The 24,982-nt window shown below is 39.9% G+C and overlaps 2 protein-coding genes across 4 annotated transcripts in view; one reads left to right on the top strand and one right to left on the bottom strand.

Moving 5' to 3' along the window:
• Positions 1-1,338: 1,338 nt before the first annotated feature.
• On the bottom strand, positions 1,339-18,470 carry myadma (myeloid associated differentiation marker a). Of its 2 annotated transcripts, none has more exons than XM_079807227.1 (3): positions 18,324-18,470; positions 1,670-6,001; positions 1,339-1,373 (listed from the first exon to the last, which is right to left on the bottom strand). In XM_079807227.1, exon 2 carries the CDS (start codon positions 5,965-5,967, stop codon positions 5,083-5,085), a length of 885 nt encoding a protein of 294 aa, XP_079663353.1. In that variant the 5' UTR covers positions 5,968-6,001; positions 18,324-18,470; the 3' UTR covers positions 1,339-1,373; positions 1,670-5,082. The 2 variants fall into 2 exon arrangements, with proteins under 2 accessions (XP_079663353.1, XP_079663354.1); XM_079807228.1 differs by lacking the exon at positions 1,339-1,373 and having other exon boundaries at positions 3,190-3,321; positions 3,369-6,001; positions 18,324-18,458.
• A 1,152-nt stretch (positions 18,471-19,622) lies between these two features.
• The window catches only part of arhgef11 (Rho guanine nucleotide exchange factor (GEF) 11), a 58,402-nt gene continuing 53,042 nt past the window's right edge, over positions 19,623-24,982 (top strand). For both annotated transcript variants that reach the window (XM_079806948.1, XM_079806949.1), the window contains exons 1-2: positions 19,623-20,840; positions 24,848-24,880. In XM_079806948.1, the coding sequence (XP_079663074.1) occupies positions 20,806-20,840; positions 24,848-24,880 (68 nt within the window). In that variant the 5' untranslated portion in view covers positions 19,623-20,805. The remainder of the gene's footprint in view (positions 20,841-24,847; positions 24,881-24,982) is intronic.

Genomic DNA, 24,982 nt, shown 5'->3' with positions numbered 1-24,982 from the left:
AGAAATACCACACAAGGAAAAACAGACTTTTGAGGAATAAACAAGCCAGGAAAACTCCGTATAACTCTGTTACTGGAGCTGCTGAGATGAAAACTCTCTGCACATGCACCAGACAAGTCTGAACAAGTTGAATTTTGTACAGTGCCATCGAGTATTAAAACCGGTTAAAACGAGAAAAGCGAAGCTTGAATTTACGGGTATGTCCCTCTTTGGCTAATGTACTTTCAAGATGGAGGGGCAACATGGCGACCACCGTTAGATCCCATTACCTTATGTATTTTCAATGGCATATTATAAACTTACGAGAATACTTTATTACTTGAAAGAAGTAAATATACATTAATGAGCACATATATTTTTGAAAGAACTAAGTGTTTTTAGCTAAGAATAGACTAAAAAAGTTACACAGTGTAGCTTTAAATTTGTAATCCAACACTATGTTCAAATGTAGATATTCCATTTTTATACTTACCTTTAACTGTACTTTAACTCTTTTTAAAAATATTGTATCATAACTTAGAGTAAAGTAGATTTGAAGTAAATTTCTATGTACACTACCAGTGGACTAGCCTACACAAAAATTGAGATACACAGAATTAAGAACATATCTGTTTTATATAATCAATATTCTAATCAATAGTTTCAAACAATGTAAGTTTCATAAGACTGTATGTAAAACTATGTAAAAAACAACAACAAATCAATCTAAAATTAAACACAATTACAAGCCAAGTATACTTTGAAAACTTAATTATACCTTTAGTATATCTCGATCAAAAGATTGAGTACAAGTACAGGCCAAATATAGACTTTTCTGTCAGTATAAGTCTGGTATAGGCTACTTAAGTGCCATTTAAAGTATATTTCTGAAGTATTTAAAAAATAGACTGAAAGTATACTTTCTTATTTTTATTTTAAAAGAAGTAACACTTGAATAAACTTCTTTTTCGTAAGGGTTTGTTTGATCATTTATGGTCTGAATCAACACCAGTCTATCAGTAACTCAATAAAAGTTGGTTATCTCCTTATATTGAACATATATCATAATTTCTTCTATATAAATATGTAAGACCGCATGATTTCGCTCCAAGGATCGGTAGCGAAACGCGGTGAAGGCCGCACGCGTGTTCAGTGTTTCAGCTGGAAAAATGGATTTGATTATAATATTCTTTATCTGACTCCATTTATCATAATTGTCGCATTTAGAAGAGAATGCCAACTGGTTGTTTGCTCATTTATATTTGATAGTTAATCATACATTTAATCATTCTGTTTTAACCCTTTGTTGCAATTATACCGTTCCACATTGGAGATAGTTAATAATTACAGATTCATTCAGAAAGGATCAAAATGTAACAATTTTATTAAAGGGGCTATATGCAACTTTTTCCCCCAAATAAACGTAACAATAGCCTTTTTATTTCACCATTTATGACTCAAACATCTCCTGATGAGCATACTGACACCTTGTCCGCTCACAGTGGGTGCACCTATAAGTCTGTATCCTATTTTTCCTATTTTCTGGCGGGTCGTCTTTTCCCGCGCTGTCTGCGGATGTGACGTCACCACCGCTGCGAGAGCGAGCAGAAAATGAGAGCAGTTCTGTTTTTTGGCCACAGGTGTCAGTCGCGAGTTTAAATTTCAGAAAAACGCATATAGCCCCTTTAACAGTCAGGTAAATGTATAATGCCAATTCCATAATCAATACAAAGATAATTCGTACATAACATCAAATACCCTGTAGCAAGGAATAAGATATCGATACCTGACTGAATATTACGCAACGCAGAGTATCGAGACACTCCACGTTATGGGCCAACTCCATTACAGTATGCGCCTCGAACTCATTGCTGCATCGCTTTAAATAACTCAGACCAGAACAGAAACTGTTTCAAATGGAAATACATGAAAACAAAGGGAATTTAAATTGAGTCGAATTCCCGTTTGGCTTGATTGAAAGGAAACCAAATGGCTCCAATAGCCACATCCACCATCATAAGTAAAATAGGTCTAAGCTCTAAAAACTCTAATTAACTTCTTGTATATTTCCATGCTTATGAGATTTTTGTCCCATTCGCACTGAGACATTTCAAACGATACCAAACACATATAATATTGTAAAGTGAGAATTGACATTGAAATATACCCAAAATCTATTGGATTTAGCAATTTCCAGGAAAGGGGATCAGGAGTTTGGGGGAAGTTTGGTACAAGGTAAATGCATGCAAATTAAGCCATTCTCAGTTGATTCACTCAGTGGGACGTCGGCTGCGAAATAAACTGTCCTCTCAGTGAGTTATTGTCTTCGCCAGACAATATGGAGTTATGCAAGTTTTCACATCCTTACAAATACAACATTAATTAAACCCATAACTAAAATTTAATTCTGTAAGCGTGTGGACAGTTAAGTCATATTAAAGTATTTCTTTGATTGATCACAACTTCATAAGCTGCAAGAGAGAATGAAAATAACAGTTGTTTTGTCTGATACCTGATGCCTTAACATCTTGAAACACTTTCACAAATAACTTGAAAGCCCCAAAACCAATCAACAAAATGCAAATTAGAATACATGTTTACATATCACAGTGAAACTTTATTTGAATATAGAAAATAATATAAAAATGGTTTGCTCTGGAATTGTTCGCATTCATTATAACACATGAGCTGAAACGCTACTGTGATGTGTCAATGATAACACTCGTATGACAAACATACGCTTCAAGTCACACAAAACAGCACAGAAATGTACAGTAGTTCAACACAGCAACATTAACACAACACACTCATAATAAGGCAGCAGTGGCACATGTAGAAAATGTAATTAGAAAAATAAAAAAAGTCCTCTAAGTTCGTATTTACGAGTTAGGAAGTTGTAATTATTGACATCAGGTGCGTTCAGATCACTTTGGTCGGAGCAAGATGGTGATGAACCTTTAATTTTTTTTTAACAAAAAAAATATGGCTAGATTTTTAACTCTACTTCTACATAGTGATTAATAAAGAAGGAGTGTCAGGTGTGTTCTTGGTTTTATGTAATGTTTTTCATCAAACTATGGGAGGTGCTGTAAACCGAATCATTATACATAAAAATGTGCTGTTTTGATTTAATTAGGCAAATGTCTATGATTGGATCATACGGAGCCCCGCACATGACGTCCAAGATAAAAAAAAGTAAATTGCGCGCACGATTTACTTTTTCGTTCCCTCGATTTGCTAAACCGTCCACACAATTTACTAATTCGTTCCCTCGATTTGCTAAACTGTCCACATGATTTACTTATTCGTTCCCTTGATTTGCTAAACCGTCCACACAATTTACTAATTCGTTCCCTCGATTTGCTAAACCAACCGCCCACACGATTTACAAATTTGTTCCCTCAATTTGCTAAACCGTCCACACGATTTACTTATTCGTTCCCTTGATTTGCTAAACTGTCCACATGATTTACTTATTCGTTCCCTTGATTTGCTAAACTGTCCACACAATTTACTAATTCGTTCCCTCGATTTGCTAAACTGTCCACATGATTTACTAATTTGTTTCCTCGATTTGCTAAACTGTCCACATGATTTACTAATTTGTTTCCTCGATTTGCTAAACTGTCCACATGATTTACTTATTCGATCCCTCAATTTGCTAAACTGTCCACATGATTTACTAATTTGTTCACTTGATTTATAAATCGTGCGCACGGTTCCCGGTAACCTGTGTTTTTCCAACCTTCTACCCGTGAAAGTGCACTGGAACGGCAGTCAAATCTGTGACTTCCCACCAAGCCTGTAGTGCTCCTCTCAGAAACTGAAGCCTCCGCACCTCGATCGCCCCCCCTGGTGGCCGGTCTCAGTATAGCTCCTAAACCCCACCCCTCCATGTATTAGAATGGACTCGAGACACTCTAAACAATTAAATTACACTTCAAATAATTGTTTCCTAAAGATGGTTTCTGTCCTTTTAGGCAGTTTTTATAACGATGATTTAATTTCAAGTGTTCGTTTTTTAAATAAGTTTAGTTTTAGTGAGTTATTTGATGCTATAAAAACGGGAGGAGTGACGTCATGATTGACAGCTTTGATTGACGGCTTCTCTCAGTGAAGTTTTCACTGAGGCACTAACAGACTTTTTTCGGGATTTTTGGGAAGGAGATTGGAGCTTAAGCTTTAATTTCTACATTTCCATAACAGCTTATTTCACACCAACATAATGAATTGTTCTGCATCTGTGAGAGTGTGGGCGGGCTTTTGATAATCGTGCCTCTACTTCCTGCTCTCTACTGCGCAGACTCGGTCCCGAGATGTCAGCTCTGTGTGCGGCCTCCGAAAGCTTCAACTCTGCTCAGCGGATGTCAATGAAGTCACGTCGTCCATATTTTTTTACGGTCTATGCTTCCTACCCGTGAACTCGTACTAGATCGATGTACTCCAGTTACGAGCCTAACATTTTTTTCCTGCATGTCATGTGCGGGGCTCCGTAGGATCATTATTGCCGTGATTATTATATTTCTAGCATGTTATGTTTGGCAACAGTTCTTCATCCCCTCATTGATGGAGTGTATCATCGCTTAAACAGCCATGTAGGAAGACACATCACAATCAAACAAGATTCATCAGCGCTTGAAGGATCATTTTCCACATGAATCGGCTCCTTAAATTCATTGAAAGTCTTTGGGATGTGCTGGACTCTTGCATTGGCAATACAATTCTTGATGGAAATAAATGTTGAGATGTTATTTCCACCCAATCATCGACATGTTTAAATCCAAACAGAAACTTAAGAGGCTTTTTTTGGCCGGGCAGTGTATATTTTTTATAAGCAACTTAGCTAGTTTTGGTGTAAAGGGGGAAAAAAGTCATTACTTTCACAACTTTTCATCAATAAACATGTTCTTACTGAAACGCCCCAACTCGGAAACTCTGGCCTCAAAGAAAATACTGAATACTAGTATATCAAATATACTAAAATAACACTGTTTCCCCACTTATATATGCGTTTAACTCGTACATATGATCCCATTATTCACTAAGTCCTCGGCTTTCAAAGACTCCATCAAAGTCAAGGAAAAGAGGATTGTTTGCGCTCTCTCACACCGTGACAAACACCAGTCGGGCAGAATACGCCAGATCCGCCAGGTAGATCAGGAAGTTGAGGGCGGTGAGGACGGCCACAGCGACCAGTTTATCCCATGGGCACAACCCGTGAAAGTATTGGCAGGAGCCCGGTCGGCTTGAGCTTCCCGAATAGCGGCTGTCAAACTTAAAGATGGGCCAAATGATAGTGGCGGTGAGGTACATGAGAACGGCCAACAGAGCGTAGGCAGAGAGGAAGCGTGCGAAGGGGAAGGGCAGGCACCCGGTGCATTCTCCGACGCACAACACCACGATGGCTGCCGATATAATGAAGCAGATGCAGTAGACGGCCATGCACCACTTCACCGCGGGGTGACTGCTATAAGAGACGGGGTCGCTGACGAACACGAATATGACGCTGGCCACGAAGGTCTCGCACACCTTCAGCAGGCCCGGAACGGTCGCCATGTACCCGGCCACTTCGCCCGGCCGCGCCCGCGACATACACACCTCCACGAAGTAAGCCATGGTGGCCAGGCAGGAGAACACGGTGGACACGATTCGGTGGTCCCGGACCTCGTCGTGCCTCGTATACCCCTTCAGGAAGTAGAGCGGGAAGATGATGGAGGCGGACAGGCAGAGAAGCGCGGCGTAGCAGGCGAACGTGATGGGGAAGTTGTTCCAGGACACGGGGGCGCGAGCCTGCAGACCCATGAGCTCCACCAGCAGAACCAGCAGCGTCCCTGCGAAGCTGAAAGCCCAGCAGAACACGCTCCAGTCCGCCGTGCCGCCATTGAGCCCCGCTCCGTGGGACGCCACGCTAAACGCCACACAGGTGAACACTAGAGCGGCCAAACGCGTCCACAATAAACGGGACGGCTTCAAGACCACCAGAGGCATGATGTGTCAGACGAGGCGTGTCCTTCTGGTGACTCTGCAAAGGACAAAAAGAGAGGCAGATTGACCATCTGAATCAACAAAGCATGCTATTGGCTGACATGTTTGACGTGCTGATCATTGCCACATGCTCACTTCAGTCCTGGGTGTGTGAACATGTGACCCACCATTTGGGAGCTTGTGTGGCCTGTTTCCTTCACTGGATTGGCTTTACTAAAGTGTGCATTGTATCGCATTCATGCCTTTGGTTATACAAATCAGAAAAAGTTGGGACAGTATGGAAAACGCCAAAAAAATAAAATAAAAGTGATTTCTAAATTTACTTTGACTTGTATTTCATTGCAGACAATATGAACACAAAATATTTAATGTTTTGTCTGGTCAACTTCATGCCATTTGTAAATATGCATCCTTTCCTGTCATTCAGACCTGCAACACATTTCAAAAAAAGTTGGGACAGTAAAGCATTTACCACTATGTAATGTTGGCATTCCTTTTCACAACACTTAAAAGACGTTTAGGGACTGAAGACACCAAGTGATGAAGTGTTTCAGGTGTAATTTTGTCCCATTCTTCCTGCAAACAAGTCTTAAGGTGGGCAACAGTACGGGGTCTTCCACACATTCTCTATTGGAGACAGGTCGGGACTGAGGCAGGCCAGTCAAGTACCCGAACCCTCTTCCTCCGCAGCCAGGACTTTGTAATGTGTGCAGAATGTGGTTTTGCATTGTCTTGTTGAAATATGCATGGACGTCCCTGGAAAAGATGTCTTCTTGAAGGCAGCATATTATGCTCCAAAATCTCTATGTACTTTTCAGCATTAATGGTGCCTTCACAGAAGTGCAAGTTACCTTTGCCAAGGGCACTGACACAACCCCATACCATGACAGACCCTGGCTTTTGGACTTGTTGCTGGGAACAGTCTGGATGATCCTTTTCTTCTTTGGTCCGGAGCATACGGCGTCCATTCCTCCCAAAAAATACCTGAAATACTGCTTCATCTGACCCCAGTACACGTTTCCACTGTGTGATGGTCCATCCCAGATGCCTCCGAGCCCAGAGAAGTCGACGGCGCTTCTGGACACTGTTAACATAGGGCTTCCTTTTGGCACAGTACAGTTTTAACTGGCATTTGTGGATGTAACTACGTATTGTGGTACTTGACAAAGGTTTGCCAAAGTAGTCCTGAGCCCATGTGGTGATTTCGCTTATAGATGAATGACGATTCTTGATGCAGTGCCGCCTGAGGGATCGGAGATCACGGTTGTTCAGCTTAGGCTTGCGCCCTTGTCCTTTACGCACTGAGATTCCTCCAGATTCCTTGAATCTTTTAATGATGTTATGCACTGTTGAATGTGAAATATCCAAATCTCTTCCTATCTTTCTTTGAGGAACATTGTTTTTAAACATTTAAATAATTTTCTCACGTATTTGTTGGCGAACTGGCGATCCTCTGCCCATCTTTGCTCCTAAAGGATTAGACCTTTCTTGGATGCTGCTTTTGTACCAAATCATAATTACAATCACCTGTTGACATCACCTGTTTCAAATCACATCATTATTTAACAATTTTACCTCATAACTAGCCCTAAATTGCTCCTGTCCCAACTTCTTTTGAAATGTGTTGCAGGTCTGAATGACAGGAAAGGATGCATATTTACAAATAACATGAAGTTGACCAGACAAAACATGAAATATTTTGTGTTCATATTGTCTGCAATGAAATACAAGTCAAAGTAAATTTAGAAATCACTTCTTTTTTTTTATTTGCGTTTTCCATACTGTCCCAACTTTTTCTGATTTGGGGTTGTATGACCGTTCAGGACTGATCCAAAATAAAACATGACAGATATGTTCTCACTGCCCAGAGCGGTTTAAATGTAGGTCAGGGAAACAACGCGATAAACCTGCGTGTTTGAAAATACTTAACATACTTTTGAAACCTCTGATTTAATGTAGGCTACATTAAAAAAAAAATTGTTCAAACAAAAATGAAAATTCAGTCAAACACAAAGAGAGATCTTGTGCAAATGTCCGACCTTCTCTGTGACAGCAGCATTAAGGCTTTCTGAAGCGAAGCGATGCGTTTGTGTAAGAAAAATATCCATATTTAACACATTATAAAGTAAAATATTTACAACTTACACTTTTTCCGTTAGTTAAATAGGGAAGGCAGTCTGTCGGAAGCTAGATATTTTACTTTATAATGTGTTAAATATGGATATTTTTCTTACACAAACGCATCAATTCGCTTCAGAAGGCCTTTATTAACCCCCTGGAGCCGTGTGGATTCATTTTATAATGGATGGATGCACTTTTTTGGGCTTCAAATTTTGTTTTATTTTGGGCTCCCATCCACCCCCATTATCCGTGTGTTAAGTCGTGACGTAAGGAACACCGTTTCTGGGACCAAGCTTCAACTCGTTTCACTTGAGAATGCCATCGACGGTGGTTTATGAGCGCTATTTATTCATATTAGACATCAAACATTTTAAAAAGTTCAACATTTTAAATACTTACAGTCTACACAACAGTCTCTGTGCTCACAGCGTCGCAGACATTAATATTTTAACAATTTATAAAAGATGAATCACTGTCTGGCCATCTGGAATTTTGGTATGGAGATAAAGATTATGATTATAATTTTTTTGTAGTTTTACACCACAATGAGTGTGAATATTATAATATTTATATTATTTACATTTAGGGTGAGTAAATTATGGGATGATTTTCATTTTTGGGTGAACTATCCCTTTAAACTGTGTACCGCCAAGTTCAGCAGATAATACTTCAGATTGCTCAAGATCTCCTTCTGTTGAGGAAATGTGGTTTGGTGATGACAGAATTCTCATTTTTGAGTGTTGGTTTTAAGAGCTGCAGTTTGAGAGCTAGTATGTTACCACACTTCACACATAAAATTTTGTTTAACTACTATATAAACTAGACTTAAATGGTTAATTCACCCAAAAATGAAAACTAGCCCATGATTTACTCCCCCTCAAGTCATCCTAGGTGTGTATGACATTCTTCTTTCAGACGAACACAATCTGAGTTATATTAAAAAAGTCCTGGCTCTTCCAAGCTTTATAGTGGCAGTGAATTGTGTTCCTGTTCCTGTATAGCATACATGGGCAATATACGGCCCGCCATAGTGCTTCAATCCGGCCCCCGCGATACGCTTGATGTGCTGGCAATTTGGATGAAAGTTGAATTTTTGTATTCAGGATTACAAATTAAAACAATACATTTGGAGTTTGTAAAATACACACTGATGGCTGTGGAAGCAGCAATAACAATCTATTCAAATATCATTTTCCGAAGTGATATTATATCAGACAAACATAGTGGAAGTAACTATTAAGTCTACTCTATTCTTGTCACAGTTCACCACTTTCTTGCACGTATTTCGTGAGAAACTGATGACCCTGATTCTCGGAATAAAAGCGATGCATCTGTAATACAGTGTTATTGTGGGTGCGGCGTCACGTGACAAATATGACCCATCGCCATGGAAACATTAAGGGGGAACAATCTAAAATAGGAACCGCCTTGAAGAAACTCACTGGGGACGCTGGCTTATCTTTTTATTAAGCTAGTTATCAGTGTGTATTGATCATTGATGGTATAAAGTTAAACAACATTGTCCAGTTTCATGTTGCTATTTCTTATGCATGTCCTGTAGATGGTGATGATGATACAGCTACATCAAATTTACATTTTGTGAGACGCATAGGACTATTCTATTCCATGTTGTTCTTTCTTTCAAGCAAACATACGTGTGATGAAGTTGATCTGCACTTAAATTGTGTTCTATTTTATAAAAGATTTAAACAACATATGTTAAAAAAAGAAATTACAAAAAAAGGAATAATAACAAGTGAAATAAGCTGAATATGTTTTTCATTCAGTGATGAAGTTATCCCCAATTAAATTTGATAATTCCAAGCCAGATTGCCTGAAGTCTGTATGTTAATGTAACCTGCACACATACATTTACAGGTTTGTTCATAGTTTTCGATCTTGAATAGCTACAGCTGGTATGAATGACAGTTGAACAATATGCAGGGTAGTGTAAATGAATCCTTGAAAGTAAATCCAGTTATTGTAACCTTAGAGTAGCCTATGTCAGACAGGCCTAGCAAAAATATATATATCAGGCCTTGAAATAGGCTGGTAAAAGTCAAAGTAACTGTAGCCTTATAAATATCTGCATTTAATTCATTTGTACGATTTAATCATGTAACTATGTTTAATTGCAATTGTCCAAAGTGTGGCCCTCCGTTTACTTTGCCAAAGTAACTGTGGCCCTCAGACTAAAACTGTTGCCCACCCCTGCTGTATAGGATAGATGCACTTTTATGATGATAGATGCACTTTTATGATGGATAGATGCACTTTTATGATGATAGATGCACTTTTATGATGGATAGATGCCCTTTTATGATGGATAGATGCACTTTTATGATGAATAGATGCACTTTTATGATGGATAGATGCCCTTTTATGATGGATAGATGCACTTTTATGATGGATAGATGCACTTTTATGATGATAGATGCCCTTTTATGATGGACAGATGCACTTTTATGATGAATAGATGCACTTTTATGATGGATAGATGCACTTTTATGATGAATAGATGCACTTTTATGATGAATAGATGCACTTTTATGATGGATAGATGCACTTTTATGATGGATTGATGCACTTTTATGATGGATTGATGCACTTTTATGATGGATTGATGCACTTTTATGATGGATTGATGCACTTTTATGATGGATAGATGCACTTTTATGATGGATAGATGCACTTTTATGATGGATAGATGCACTTTTATGATGAATAGATGCACTTTTATGATGGATAGATGCACTTTTATGATGGATAGATGCACTTTTATGATGGATTGATGCACTTTTATGATGGATTGATGCACTTTTATGATGGACAGATGCACTTTTATGATGGACAGATGCACTTTTATGATGGACGGATGCACTTTTATGATGGATATATGCACTTTTATGATGGACAGATGCACTTTTATGATGGACAGATGCACTTTTATGATGGACGGATGCACTTTTATGATGGATATATGCACTTTTATGATGGACAGATGCACTTTTATGATGGATAGATGCCCTTTTATGATGGATAGATGCCCTTTTATGATGGATATATGCCCTTTTATGATGGATATATGCCCTTTTATGATGGATAGATACACTTTTATGATGGATAGATGCACTTTTATGATGGATAGATGCCCTTTTATGATGGAAATATGCCCTTTTATGATGGATAGATGCCCTTTTATGATGGATAGATGCACTTTTATGATGAATAGATGCACTTTTATGATGGATAGATGCCCTTTTATGATGGATAGATGCACTTTTATGATGGATAGATGCACTTTTATGATGATAGATGCCCTTTTATGATGGACAGATGCACTTTTATGATGAATAGATGCACTTTTATGATGAATAGATGCACTTTTATGATGAATAGATGCACGCACTTTTATGATGGATTGATGCACTTTTATGATGGATTGATGCACTTTTATGATGGATAGATGCACTTTTATGATGGATAGATGCACTTTTATGATGGATAGATGCACTTTTATGATGAATAGATGCACTTTTATGATGGATAGATGCACTTTTATGATGGATAGATGCACTTTTATGATGGATTGATGCACTTTTATGATGGATTGATGCACTTTTATGATGGACAGATGCACTTTTATGATGGACAGATGCACTTTTATGATGGACGGATGCACTTTTATGATGGATATATGCACTTTTATGATGGACAGATGCACTTTTATGATGGACAGATGCACTTTTATGATGGACGGATGCACTTTTATGATGGATATATGCACTTTTATGATGGACAGATGCACTTTTATGATGGATAGATGCCCTTTTATGATGGATAGATGCCCTTTTATGATGGATATATGCCCTTTTATGATGGATATATGCCCTTTTATGATGGATAGATACACTTTTATGATGGATAGATGCACTTTTATGATGGATAGATGCCCTTTTATGATGGAAATATGCCCTTTTATGATGGATAGATGCACTTTTATGATGGATAGATGCCCTTTTATGATGGATAGATGCTCCTTTATGGTGGATTGATGCCCTTTTATGATGGATAGATGCTCCTTTATGGTGGATTGATGCACTTGTGAGGACATCAAAACAGAAACAGCCCTTCACTGCCATTATAAAGCTTGGAAGAGCCAGGACATATTTAATATAACTCTGATTGTGTTCGTCTGGAAGAAGAATGTCATACACACCTAGGATGGCTTGAGGGTGAGTAAATCATGGGCTGATTTTAATTTCTTGGGTGAACTATCCCTTTAAACATATCTAACAAGTTAACAAACTCCTCATCGGATGACGTGACTCAGCTACAGGTCACTTCCGCCACATTTTACAACACATTTTAGACGCAAGTAGAGCTAGCAAACAAACATATGCTTGAGTTTTCAAAGCCGTTGATATTGGCTTAAACCATGTATTACATCTCAGAATTACGTAGCCTTTATACACATTGAGTTTAGGTTATACTCAGCGGTGTATTCTCCATCTTTCTAGCGGATGTGGCGAGGGGTGTGGTTGTTGTGTTTTACTGTTAGGATGAGGTCGAGATTATCGCAATAGTGAGATTCGTGAGAATCAAACCGATCTAAGAAAAAAGCCATTTTAGCGATCTATGGGTTTAAAAGGCACAATGTCTAGCAGAACTAATGCGTTAATAAACGCTTGAAATGTCCAAAAGTACGCACAATATATAAACCCAACACAGATATAAAGAACTTATAAGTAGTATGCAGAGCTGCCAACTCTCACGCATTGGCCGTGAGACACACGCATTTGATTGGTTTCACACGCTCACACGCCACACCCCTGATTTCTCACGCTGAAGTGCCAACCCGGTCGGTCAAATGCCTGAAAGATGAGTTTATCTATAGATCTACATGTTGAGCCGATCATGCTTTCGGTGAGGGGGTTCAAGATAAATGGGCAAATAAATACGGTGTTGCGCGACCTAAAGCTACATTCCGTTTTGGGTTCTGACGAGAACGAGCCTGTAATGAGCGAAGGTGCGTTTCCCGAAAGTGTCGTTCGCTAACTATGGTCACAAGTTCCGTCATTATAAGCATAGTTAAACGAGTCGTGTTTCCCGAAACCATAGTTCCAACGAACGTTCGCAAACAGCATCGCAAAGTTGATTTGCATACATTTGCAAATCAACGCGGGAAACGCGCTGGGATCCGCAACAGACTGAGAAAAAGAGCATTCAGTCCTCCTCTCCCGAGCATTTTGCTCGCAAATGTCCAATCCTTGGAGAATAAGATGGACGATCTTAGAGCCAGGATAAGTTTTCAACGGGACATGAGAGACTGCAACATCTATTGTCTGTCCGAAACATGGCTCACGCCAGCGGTCCCGGATACAGCCGTGACGCCGTCCGAGAACTTCTCTGTTTTTCGGATGGACAGAACAGCCGAGGCCGGGAAATCTAAAGGCGGTGGAGTGTGTTTCATGATAAACAAGAAATGGTGCGATCCTAGGAACATCTCCATTCTTTCGCGATCCTGCTCGCCTCACTTGGAACATTTAACTCTCATGTGCCGGCCTTTCTACCTGCCGAGGGAGTTTTCCTCGGTCATCACCACTGCCGTTTATATTCCACCACAAGCAGACACGGGGCTGGCTTTATCTGCCCTCCATGATGTGACCAGCGGCTTCATAAACAAACACCCCGACGCTGCTTTCATCGTCGCGGGTGATTTTAACAAAGCAAACCTAAAGAAAGTATTGCCAAACTTTCACCAGCATGTCTCCTGTCCCACACGAGGAGCAAACACACTGGATCATTGCTACTCTCCGTTTAAGAACGCCTACAAAGCTCGTTCACAGCCAGCTTTTGGCAAATCGGACCATGCCGCCATTTTCCTCACACCGGAATATAAACAAAGGCTCGTTCAAGAGCCCCCGGTGAGGAGGGAAGTCAAACGCTGGTCATCCCATTCAGAGATCACGCTACAGGCAGCTCTTGATGACGTCGACTGGGACATGTTCCGCGCGAGTTCTGAAGACGTCAGCGAGTTCACAGAAGTGGCGCTCTGCTTTATTAACACACTGACAGAGCAAGCCACACAAACAATAACTATAACGTCCTTCCCTAATCAGAAACCGTGGGTGGACAGTTCAATTCGCACTGCAGTAAACTCGCGCACCACCGCTTACAATGCCGGTCTCCTAACGGGGGATATGAGGGAGTACAAAGCTTCATGTTACGCTCTCCGGCGCGCCGTTAAAGCCGCAAAACTCCGCTATAAAGACCGAGTGGAATCTCATTTCCAACTCAACGACTCCCGGCGGATGTGGCAGGGACTGAGAACCATCTGTGCTTTTGGAACTAAATCCTCTGCAGAGGTGAGAGCTGATCCGTTACTGGTGAACGAGTTAAACTCTTTCTACGCTCGCTTTGATGGTAATCGCGGCAGCGCGACTCCGGCGAGTGACGCGTCAGAGAGAGTCCCTCAGAGCAGCAACGGTCACGTGATCTCTGTCTCGGAGGACGAGGTTCGGAGGGCACTCAAACGTGTGGATGTCAGGAAAGCTGCTGGGCCGGATGGTATTTCAGGTCGTGTTCTGCGGTCCTGTGCTGATCAGCTCGCAGGGCTCTTTACATCCATATTCAACGAGTCCCTTGCTACATCTGTTGTCCCCACCTCCTTCAAACGATCCTCCATCATCCCTGTACCTAAGATCAGTAAACCCTCTTGCCTAAATGACTATCGTCCAGTGGCTCTCACATCTTTAGTCATGAAGGTCTTTGAGAGACTCATTAAAAACAACATTTGCTCCTCCATTCCTGACACTTTGGACCCTCTTCAGTTTGCCTATCGTCCCAATAGATCGACTGAAGATGCCATTTCTCACGTCCTTCACTCCTGCCTCACTCACATCGACAGCAAAAGTGGGAACTATGTCAGGCTGCTATTTATTGACTATAGCTCAGCCTTTAACACCATAGTTCCCATTAAGCTAACACACAAACTCCTGGATCTAGGCCTGAATTCTTCTCTCTGCCTCTGGATTGAAGATTTCCTCACTGGCAGACCCCAGGCGGTGAGAGTAGGCCAGTTCACCTCCTCCTCCATCACCCTGAGTGTTGGAGCTCCACAGGGCTGTGTGCTGAGTCCCCTGCTCTACTCTCTCTACACCCATGACTGTTTGTCCACACACAGCTCCACCTCGATCATCAAGTTTGCTGATGATACTGTTGTCCTGGGTCTCATCTCCAACAACAATGAGACGGCATACTTGGACGAAGTGGAGCAACTGACATCATGGTGCCAGGACAACTGTCTCTCTCTGAATGTTAACAAGACCAAAGAACTGATTGTGGACTTCAGGAAGAGACAGCATCGGTCATACTCCCCTCTCATGATCAGCGGGACACCGGTAGAGAGAGTGAGCAGCTTCAAATACCTGGGTGTGAACATCTCCGAGGATCTGACCTGGACTACACACATCCAGACACAGGTGAAAAAAGCCAGGCAAAGACTGTACCACCTGCGCCAGCTGAGGAAATTCAGGGTTTCACCAGCCATCCTGAAAACTTTCTATCGAGGGGCGATAGAAAGTGTCCTGACTCAGTGCATCACAGCGTGGTACGGGAACAGCACCAGTCACGACTGCAAAGCCCTGCAAAGAGTGGTGCGCTTATCCGAGCGCATCTCAGGCTCAGCTCTCCCGCCTCTGCAGGACATCTACACCAAACGCTGCAGAGGTAGAGCTACTAAAATCATCAGAGACATTAATCACCCTGCAAACTCTCACTTCACCCTGCTGCCATCTGGTAAGCGCTTCCGTAGCCTGATGGCAAAGACTGAAAGACTCAGGAGGAGTTTCTTCCCCCAGGCCATCAGACTCCTGAACTCAGTCACGTGACTCACTTCACCCCCGCACACGCATAAACATACGGTCTTTCAACATTAACATCCACATACTGCCATTGCACTGCACTTTACTTTACGTCCCTATTGTTACTGCGTAACTACCTGTAATAAACCTTGCACATTATACTTCTTTATATATACATATTATATATTTTATGTTAACCACTTATTTTTAAGTCTACAGTTTATCTCACTTATCATCCACATATTTTTTATATTTTTATTTTTATCTTATTTCCTATTTTTATCTTTTACTTGATTTATTTATAATTCTACTTATGTTAATACTTTTTATTCTAACTTTATTCTATTTCTATTTAATTTCTTGTAACTGTTATTTGCACTGTCCATGGAGCGGACCTGTTTACATTTCACTGCCAGTTGTATATTGTGTATATAACTGTGTATGTGACAAATAAAACTCTTGAATCTTGAATCTTGAATCTTGAATTTCGTTCTTGCACTGATGTTAAATGTGTAACCATTTTGCACTGGGCAGCCAGTTTGAGATATAGGTTATATTTGAGTATTGTGTGTAATGATTCTGACAGTTTTTTTCCATTGAAATGACTGGGGGAAAGTGTCCCAATAACCCTGAATTCACCCTATCCTCTTTGAAATCATAATTACATTGCATTATGAAGCTTGAAACCCCAAATATTATAACATTCTTCATGAACAATTATTCAGTTATTTGTAACAATCTCATTGTAAAAAAGAAGAAGAAAAAGAAACATGGTTTCAATGTAGCCAGCTACTTTTTGATAGTAACTTGTAGTGTAGCTATTTTCAAAAGGGTAGCTTGAATATAACTTAACTACTCAAAGTATTTTTTACTACAACACAGTTTTTTTTAGATCAGCCACAGCAAAAAAGAACCACACAACAGACAGAAGAGCAACAGACAGGACAGTTATTTTCCTTTTTCTTCCCTGTAAAAGTATGCTGTAGGTTGATGTATAATCAATTTGTTCTATTTAGACAAAACCATGCCTCTACATAGTGCTTTAAAATTGTGTGTGTGTGTGTGTGTGTGTGTGTGTGTGTGTGTGTCTATAGGATATACTGTATACAAAGCGTCATATAGATGCATTTTGTCTTAATAGAAAGAATTCATTATCAACCTTATCTATCAAAGGCAAAAAAGAAATCAATAACAAAAACCAATACTACCCCATTCAAATGCTGATGCAGAGAGAGTGTTTTCTGTGATGTGTGTGTATATAGCTATTATATATATATATATATATATATATATATATATATATATATATATATATATATATATATATATATATATATATATATATATATATATATATATATATATATATAGCTATTATTATTTATTTTGTTTTTTTGTTGCAATTTTTGCTTTGTTCGCGGCAAAATTTTGGTTGGCCCCACCAAATCTCACTCTAAGTTTTTTTGAAAAGTTGGCAGCTCTGAGTATGTTTCACAATGTAGCGACATATGCTGCGTCCCAATTCGCATACTATCCGTACTAAATAGTATTCGAAAAAAGAATTAGTATGTCCCAAATCTTAGTATGTTGAAAAAAGTATTCCAAAGATTCCCGGATGGTCTACTATTTCCGGTCAGAATCCGAAGTGCTGATCGATGCGCACTCTAACGGCTGATATTGCCCACAACCCATTGCGAGATGGACGAGGATTCGATTAGAACTACAAACGCGGATAAAAAGTGTTTAAAAAACTACAAACATGACGGTTACGCGAGTCTGACGGTTAAGTGGAGAGGATTAGATAAAGTGGTTTGAGTGAGCAATTATCAGTATTTAACCTGACGAAAAGATATTTATTCAATATTACCCACATTATATTTCTCCTTCAGCAGCATTGAGAACTTTTGTAATGATACGTTTGCCCATTAACTTTGCAAACACATGAGAGGAGTCTCTGCATTAAAGACCGACGAAAGGCAGATCAACGAGCGACTACATTTCTCTCCGATACGGTAGGAAATTAAATTGAAAGTGGAGGATATGAACTGTGACGATGATTGACAGGGCAGTTTAAACGGTGACGGGACGCACGTAACAGAGTCCGTTAAAGATGACGAAGTAGTATGTCCCAAAGCTTGCATACTCTTCTGCTATACACTCAAAAGTATGTACTTTTTCTTCACAAAAAGAGTACATACTTTTAGGACGTAGTATAAGTAGGCGAATTGGGACGCAGCAATACTGTTATCAGGGCGCATTCCTCTGGCTGAAGTGAAGTCAGTCCACAAAAACACACACGTTCCTCAATAACTAAATCAAAACCAATGAAAACGCAAATCCCAACAGAAAAGAAGAGAGAACACATAGACATACCTTGTACTTAAGTTATGTAGACAGACTTTTCCCTTCTATTCCAGTTAGTTTCACAAAGGAGACCCGAGCCCCTTATCTCTCTCTCTTTCCTGTGACGATGCCCAGATGTTCTCTCTCTTCTCTCTCTTCCTTAACGGGACTCACTTCATTCCTCCACGCCCATTTCCTTCCATATTAGGTTCTGCCTTTTTCTTACCATTTGACCTTCCCATGCAGTCTAGAGAAGGGGGTTTTATGCTAAAATTAGATATATTTCACCCTTCCGTTAAGTTATATTGGTCCATTTTTTTCATTACGAACAGAAAACAAAAACAGGAAAAATATAATTTTCTTATTGTTCGTACTATTTTGTGTGTGAATCATGCCTTGTGTTTTGAGTTGAACTCATTTGTATTTTCAGTTCTCTTTGCGAAGATGATCGAAACCCGTTATGAGGTTGAGAATTAACGCTAATCTGAAGTACATTTTCGGGACAAGAGTTGTCATAGATTGTACATTGATAATTAGGAAAAAAAAGTTAAATTAAAATCTTATGATATTAATTAATTAGACTAAAAAGAGTTAACGGGATTAATTAATTTCTGTATGTGGTTAATTTTCAGTTTAACGTGACATCACGAATGATCACGTGGTTACATACAACACTACCTGACGTCTCCATCGAGTTTGCACCTATGGTTTTACACGTTTAACGTGGTCAAATAAAGTCAGTTGTAGTCTAGTTATAGCATTTTTTATTCATCTTTATGCCTTCTTTTTTAATTTTAGTTTTGGCTTATGGCTACAAAAATTTAGAGTCAAAGTCTAAACTAGATGCTCAATGAACACCGCTCCCTGGTGGTCTAGTGGTTAGGATTCGGCGCTCTCACCGCCGCGGCCCGGGTTCGATTCCCGGTCAGGGAACAAGTCTTTTTGATGACAGTTTACAGAATTAAGGATTAATATATATTATTTCGCGATTACATTGAGCTATTTGTTGTCATTGTGAGAATTATAAATGCCTAAATGCGTTAGTGTTTAAATGAGGGGGAAACACGTTTTAGTGGAGAACATTTTACAAGAAAATGTTTAATTTATTGTACTTCAGAATTTAATTCGCGTTACTTGCGTTTCTATATGAAATGTGCTAGCAATTCCTGAGTGAAAATTCTTTCGACACCATTTTTTTCTGTTAACCCGGACTTCATTTTTTTCTGTTAACCCGGACTTGTTTTTCCAGTAAAAGCGACTCGAATAGTCCTCGCAGTGCCGGAATCCAACCGACAGGGGGCGAGCGCGAGTCTGTTTGCCTTCCTAGTAGCCAAACATAAACCCAAGGATGATGGTATTATTCCGGAATGGCGAACGCTCGGACACTGGGATAACACTACATTTAAAGACGCCGATCACACATCTTTGGGAAACAATGAGAGGATATCAACTGTAAACGTCCGTACAGCAGGAGACGGACGCAGAAGACGTGACCGGACCAGATTCGAGTCGTTACGGAGCCCTGTACGGATCAAATGAATCTCGCTGGACACCAAACGAGCGTGTGCACGTCGCCAGAATTCGGGCGATAATTGCACCCCGAGACGCGAGCGATCCGAGGCGGGTTTATCGCCATCAACAGTGCGGAGGATCGCGCCCGGGTCGGGTTGTTCCACAACGCGCGTTAGCGTTGTGTTGCCCGCGCGTGAAGGGTGAACGGCACAGGCCGTCGGAGTCGCGCTCGCGTGCGGCGTCTGTCCGTACGCGGCGGCGGGGATGCGCGCCGTGCGGCCTCGCGCACACTGGAAGCGGATCGCTAGCGAATTGGATCGAGCCGAGCGCGCGTCCGCGGTGATTATTGCACAACAAACACTGTGTTTTACGGGTTCGCGCCCTGCTCATCTTCGCGGTCGGTCTTTAGTGGAGTCCTCTGAGCTGCAGATGCTGCGGTCCGACTGTCACTGTGAACCTCTCGCTGCTCATAAATCAGTTTAACGCACTTTATTCTTCCCCTATCACTGTGGCCGCGGGCATAAGCTGCACTTGCACTGCATTGAGATCCCCAATAAAGACCAGAAAAGCTCAAAACACTGAGAGGACCAACTGACTGTGAATCACAGCGACCCTTTAAACACTGGAGACACAAACAATAGCCGATTCTTCTCCTGTCTCTTCAAATGCAGATTCACAATAATGTGTTGATGTTTTTAATGTGACCCTAAAGTGGAAAGATGATTCAGTCCTCAGGAATCTCAGCTCGGGACACCAACTGGAAGCTTCAGAGATAATATTGACATAAGAGTCCGTTTGTTTTGACACTATTCTGAAGCCATTTTGGGGTTGTTTATGAAACGGGACGATGCTGGTGAGGAGGACCACTACTGTGTTGAACTTTGACCCTTGAAAGGACGAGATTTACCTCAATACAACTAACCTACACTAATGACATGATCTTAAACTGACACAAAATCACTACACAAACAAACGGACAGACCTCTGAGGGTTTGCAGCTATGAGTGTCCGACAGCCGACCTCCACGCTGGACAGGTGAGTTGGGTTTTTTAACGACCGACACTGATTTGTTTTTATCTTAAATGTAAGATTTTTTTTGTTTTAAAATATCCAAAAACACTAGAACAGTGTCGTATATTTTGTTGACTTGTGTTGTATTATCCCAAATGTTTCCAAGAATGTTTACATTTAGAGAAATACGCGATTTTAACCAGGACACGGACCGTGTCCAAGCGTCGCCTATCAATGACATCATACCCGCGGTACCTTCGATTTCCGGTTTTATTTTGTAGAAACCATGGAAACACCAAAGACGCTTTAATATGTGATGTGTTTTATTAGACAGCAACTGTTTGAATCATTCATGGACAGAAAGCTAGTTCTCCAGCTCAACACAGTCAGTCGTTTAAATCTGGTGTTGTTGATTTACCGCACAAAGTACCATGTTTTACCGCCTAATATGATCTCGCTCACTGCAGTGTGAACAAGTGTCTCGTAGTAGCGCACAGAGTAGCATTATAACATCACTTTAACACACTCAAATGTGTGTAACACGATAAAACAGTAGGGGTGTAACAATATATAGTTAAACCATATATCACGATATAAAAATGTGACGATATGTATCGTTGATGGAAATTATATGATTCGCGATATGGAGTTGTTTTATCCAAGGCTCAACTTGCTGTAGTCGGCCTATTTATAAGGTATAATTCACCCAAACACAATTTTACAAATGTACCTCAAATGTTAATTCTGTCATCATGTACTCACCATCATGTTGTTTTTCGTTTAACTTCCAAACACAAATGAAGATATTCTTTGTCATTCCTCTCAAACTTAAAATATCCCCCAAAAATGTCATAAAGGCATCGTAAAAGAACTAATCGAGTGGTCTAATCCAAATGCAAGTCTTCTGAAGAGACACAGTGGCTTTATATGATGGATATATTTAACACTACGCGCATACTGTAGTAAACACGGACGTTCAAATGATTGCGTGCCGCGCAAAAACAACACGAGAGTATAATTCTTGGATGAGCTAAACATTTACAGTTTGAGTGGCCATTTTGACACGTTTTCCTGCGATTAGAACTGAGATTGATTGCATTTATCATCTGAAGTGCACCAGCTGCATATAATGTATAATAATGCAATGGGGGAATATTTGTGGGTCCTGATAATAATACACACTAATAATAGTATTTTAATAATAATAAAAAGTAAAAAAAATATAAAAAAAACATCTTTATTTTGGCTTAAAATATCGGGATGCATATCGTGAGTTCGGTATCACGATTTATATCGAATCGTGACACGAGTGTATCGTTACACTCCTATAAAACAGCGCTGTGTACACATGAAAATGCACTATCCAACTTAAAGGGCTGTAATTCAAGATTGTTTTAAAGCAGACACTCGGCAGATTATTGCTGAAGTGAAAGCAATTCAGAATATGAAAGTTGTATTTATTTATTTTATATAAATTATATATTTTACAAAAATGTTTTAATCTAAAATTACTATAAAATCAAAGCCATATGTCTAACCAAGTTGTGTTCCAAATTTGAAGTTGAAATCACAAAAATTGAAGTCCCCATGAGATTTTGTATAGACGCTGTACTAAAAATAGCCACCGGATGTCATTCAAATTTCATTGATAGTTGTTTTGATGCATTTTCCTGTAAATTTCTGTCCAAATGTCACTTCCGTCACAAAACGGTCACCAAATATGGAACCTTGAGACTCAGACCTTTCCGACGATACGTGTTTTGTCAAGATGAGAAAAGATTTTGATTAGTTAAAATAATTGTTGTAATATGAAACATGACACCGCCCACTAGGGGAGGAGCCTGCTAGAAGAATTTAGAGTACCGTTTCCATGGTAACACAACGTCCGATTTCAAAGCGGTTTTCACTGGATGAATTTTGCGTTCGAAAGCTTTGAATGATAGCTATAATAGGGCTGTACGATTAATCGAAAAATAACCGAAACCGACATTCAGAACCTCTAACCAACGTGTTTTTCCCTTGTCAGTTATTTCGGTTTTTAAGTGACTCCGCCCCGTCAGTCACATCAAGTGCAGTTTGCAGGCACACAGAGATGCAGTTATCTGTGTTTATAGATGCCCACAATCACTTTAGGAACTGCATGTTTTATACAGTTTATACAGGTCAGTTAATTGCCGTTCTTATAGCCTATACGTGCTCAGACACACACAGAGACGGCGCGCGCAAGCCCTGAAGCCAGATCGCTTTCACTTTCGTGCTCATAAAGTTTGTCAAGGAAATGCGTTTAAAGGCTTGCCAGTTTCAACATTTAAAGCGATTGTGCACTATTCAAAAACAATAATACGTAAAACTTCTCCGTTCAGGGCTCAGCTTCTTTCTATGACACAGAGAGCCGTGTCGCGTCTCTGACAACACGCGCGCCCTGAAGGCAGATCTTTCACCTGCGTCCTCACAAAGCTTGTCATTTGTATGTGTTTTAAGACCTGCCAGTTTGAACATTAAAGCGAGTTTCGGCCATCAGATGTGTGTTATGTTGAACTAATGCCTGATATATTGTGACAAACGAACACTCAGACAGAAGCTCGCACATCAGGTGAAGATCGCGCGCAGAGGAGCACAGAAACAGTGTAAACGCTGTCCTGTGACTAAAGTAAAGTCACTAAAGTAGCTTAGAAACTCAACCGTTATAGGCATACATTTGAATACCTTTGCAGTAAGTACAAACCACAGCTTCATAATGAATAGAGACGGTATGAGTAATTCACACACAATCTCTCTCTCATTGATGCATTCAGATAAATGTAATGTAGGCCTATGTGCTAATGTATCTGTATCTGATGTACAACAAGCAGAAATCTGCCCCATAGACAAAAACTGCTGAAAGTGACCCGTTTCCTTCAAGTATTGTAAAATCACAAAGAAATGCACTTTTTCATTAGAAAAAAAAATCCACCTGTTCTATATATAAATATGTAGAACATATTTACAGTACAAACCTTATCAGTGAACTTACTCAAAAACCTTATGAGGGCAAAAAAAAAGAAAAGAAAAAAAAGCTAAATAATCGTTCATTAATCATAATCGAGGTAAAATGTTCAATTAATCGAGGTTTTTATTTTTGGGCAAAATCGTTACAGCCCTAATACCTAATTTATGATAATTACTAAAATATATGATACGAAAAAAAGGTGATCAAAAAAGAGTGCCAGGTGTCCCGCCAGCGGTTAAGAGGTAAAAAAAATGTAAATTGGCAATATATTAGGCTACTGTTGTAGCCTACAGTAGATTTAGCTGCATCTTTATGTAGTAATAATACGTCTCTATACTTATGATTATAATTATGCCTAGATGGTTGATTATTTTTCACTTTATCTTTTTTTTTATAAACAATGTTTACTTTTAAACCGCATACAGCCTTTAAATGTTTATGTATTATTTACTTAGAATTGTTATCATCATAAATAATAAACTTAATAAATTTTTTTATTTTTATTAATAGTTAAAAAAAAATGAAAAAACATTTAGCTGTGGTACCGAAATTGGAGAACATGAAGCCACCCGTTTCGCGCAAAACACACCCGATTTCTTTTTTCCAAACCGAAGTTAATCTCATATTCGATAGTTAGTGAACCATTAACTTCTATTGATCATTAATTTAAGTGGCAATTATAAATGAATGAACATTACGTTCCTTCAGATCAGAGTCTCGTGTGTGTGTGTGTGTGTGTGTCCTCTGTGTGACACTACAGGTTTTTTCCATCCGTCCAGCGTGCCTCAGTTTCCTCGTTGCTATTTATACCCTCTCGCCACATCAGTTTCTATTACAGCATTGTGTGTGTGTGTGTGTGTGTACTGATGAATGATGGAGTCGCTCTCTAACATGTTCATCGCGTCGTGTGTGTGTATCAGCCTTTTCTGTGCTTCTGTTTTGACGTGTGTTTGTGTGTCTCTGTCTCAAGCTCTTGATTTCTCTTTCCCATTCACTTGTTTTTCCTGTGCATCCACTTCCTGTTTGTGTCATGTGACCGCAGGGCAGCCATTAAGAAACACACACACCTGCCCAGGTATGAACACACATGCCGCCTGTCAGTCATTAACCGCAGATGTCTGGTGCTAGTTGACATGCGTTTGAGTAAAGCTGATGGCCGAACCGCTCCAGACGTGCC

The sequence above is a fragment of the Gobio gobio genome (genome assembly GCF_949357685.1).
Source record: "Gobio gobio genome assembly, chromosome: 2".
NCBI lineage: Eukaryota > Metazoa > Chordata > Actinopteri > Cypriniformes > Gobionidae > Gobio > Gobio gobio.
Note: the sequence above shows the minus strand (reverse complement) of the source record. Positions and strands in the feature narration are given on the sequence as shown.

Excerpts from the sequence above, each read along its gene's own strand:
- myadma (XM_079807227.1), bottom strand. The coding sequence starts at position 5,967 with ATGCCTCTGGTGGTCTTGAAGCCGTCCCGTTTATTGTGGACGCGTTTG.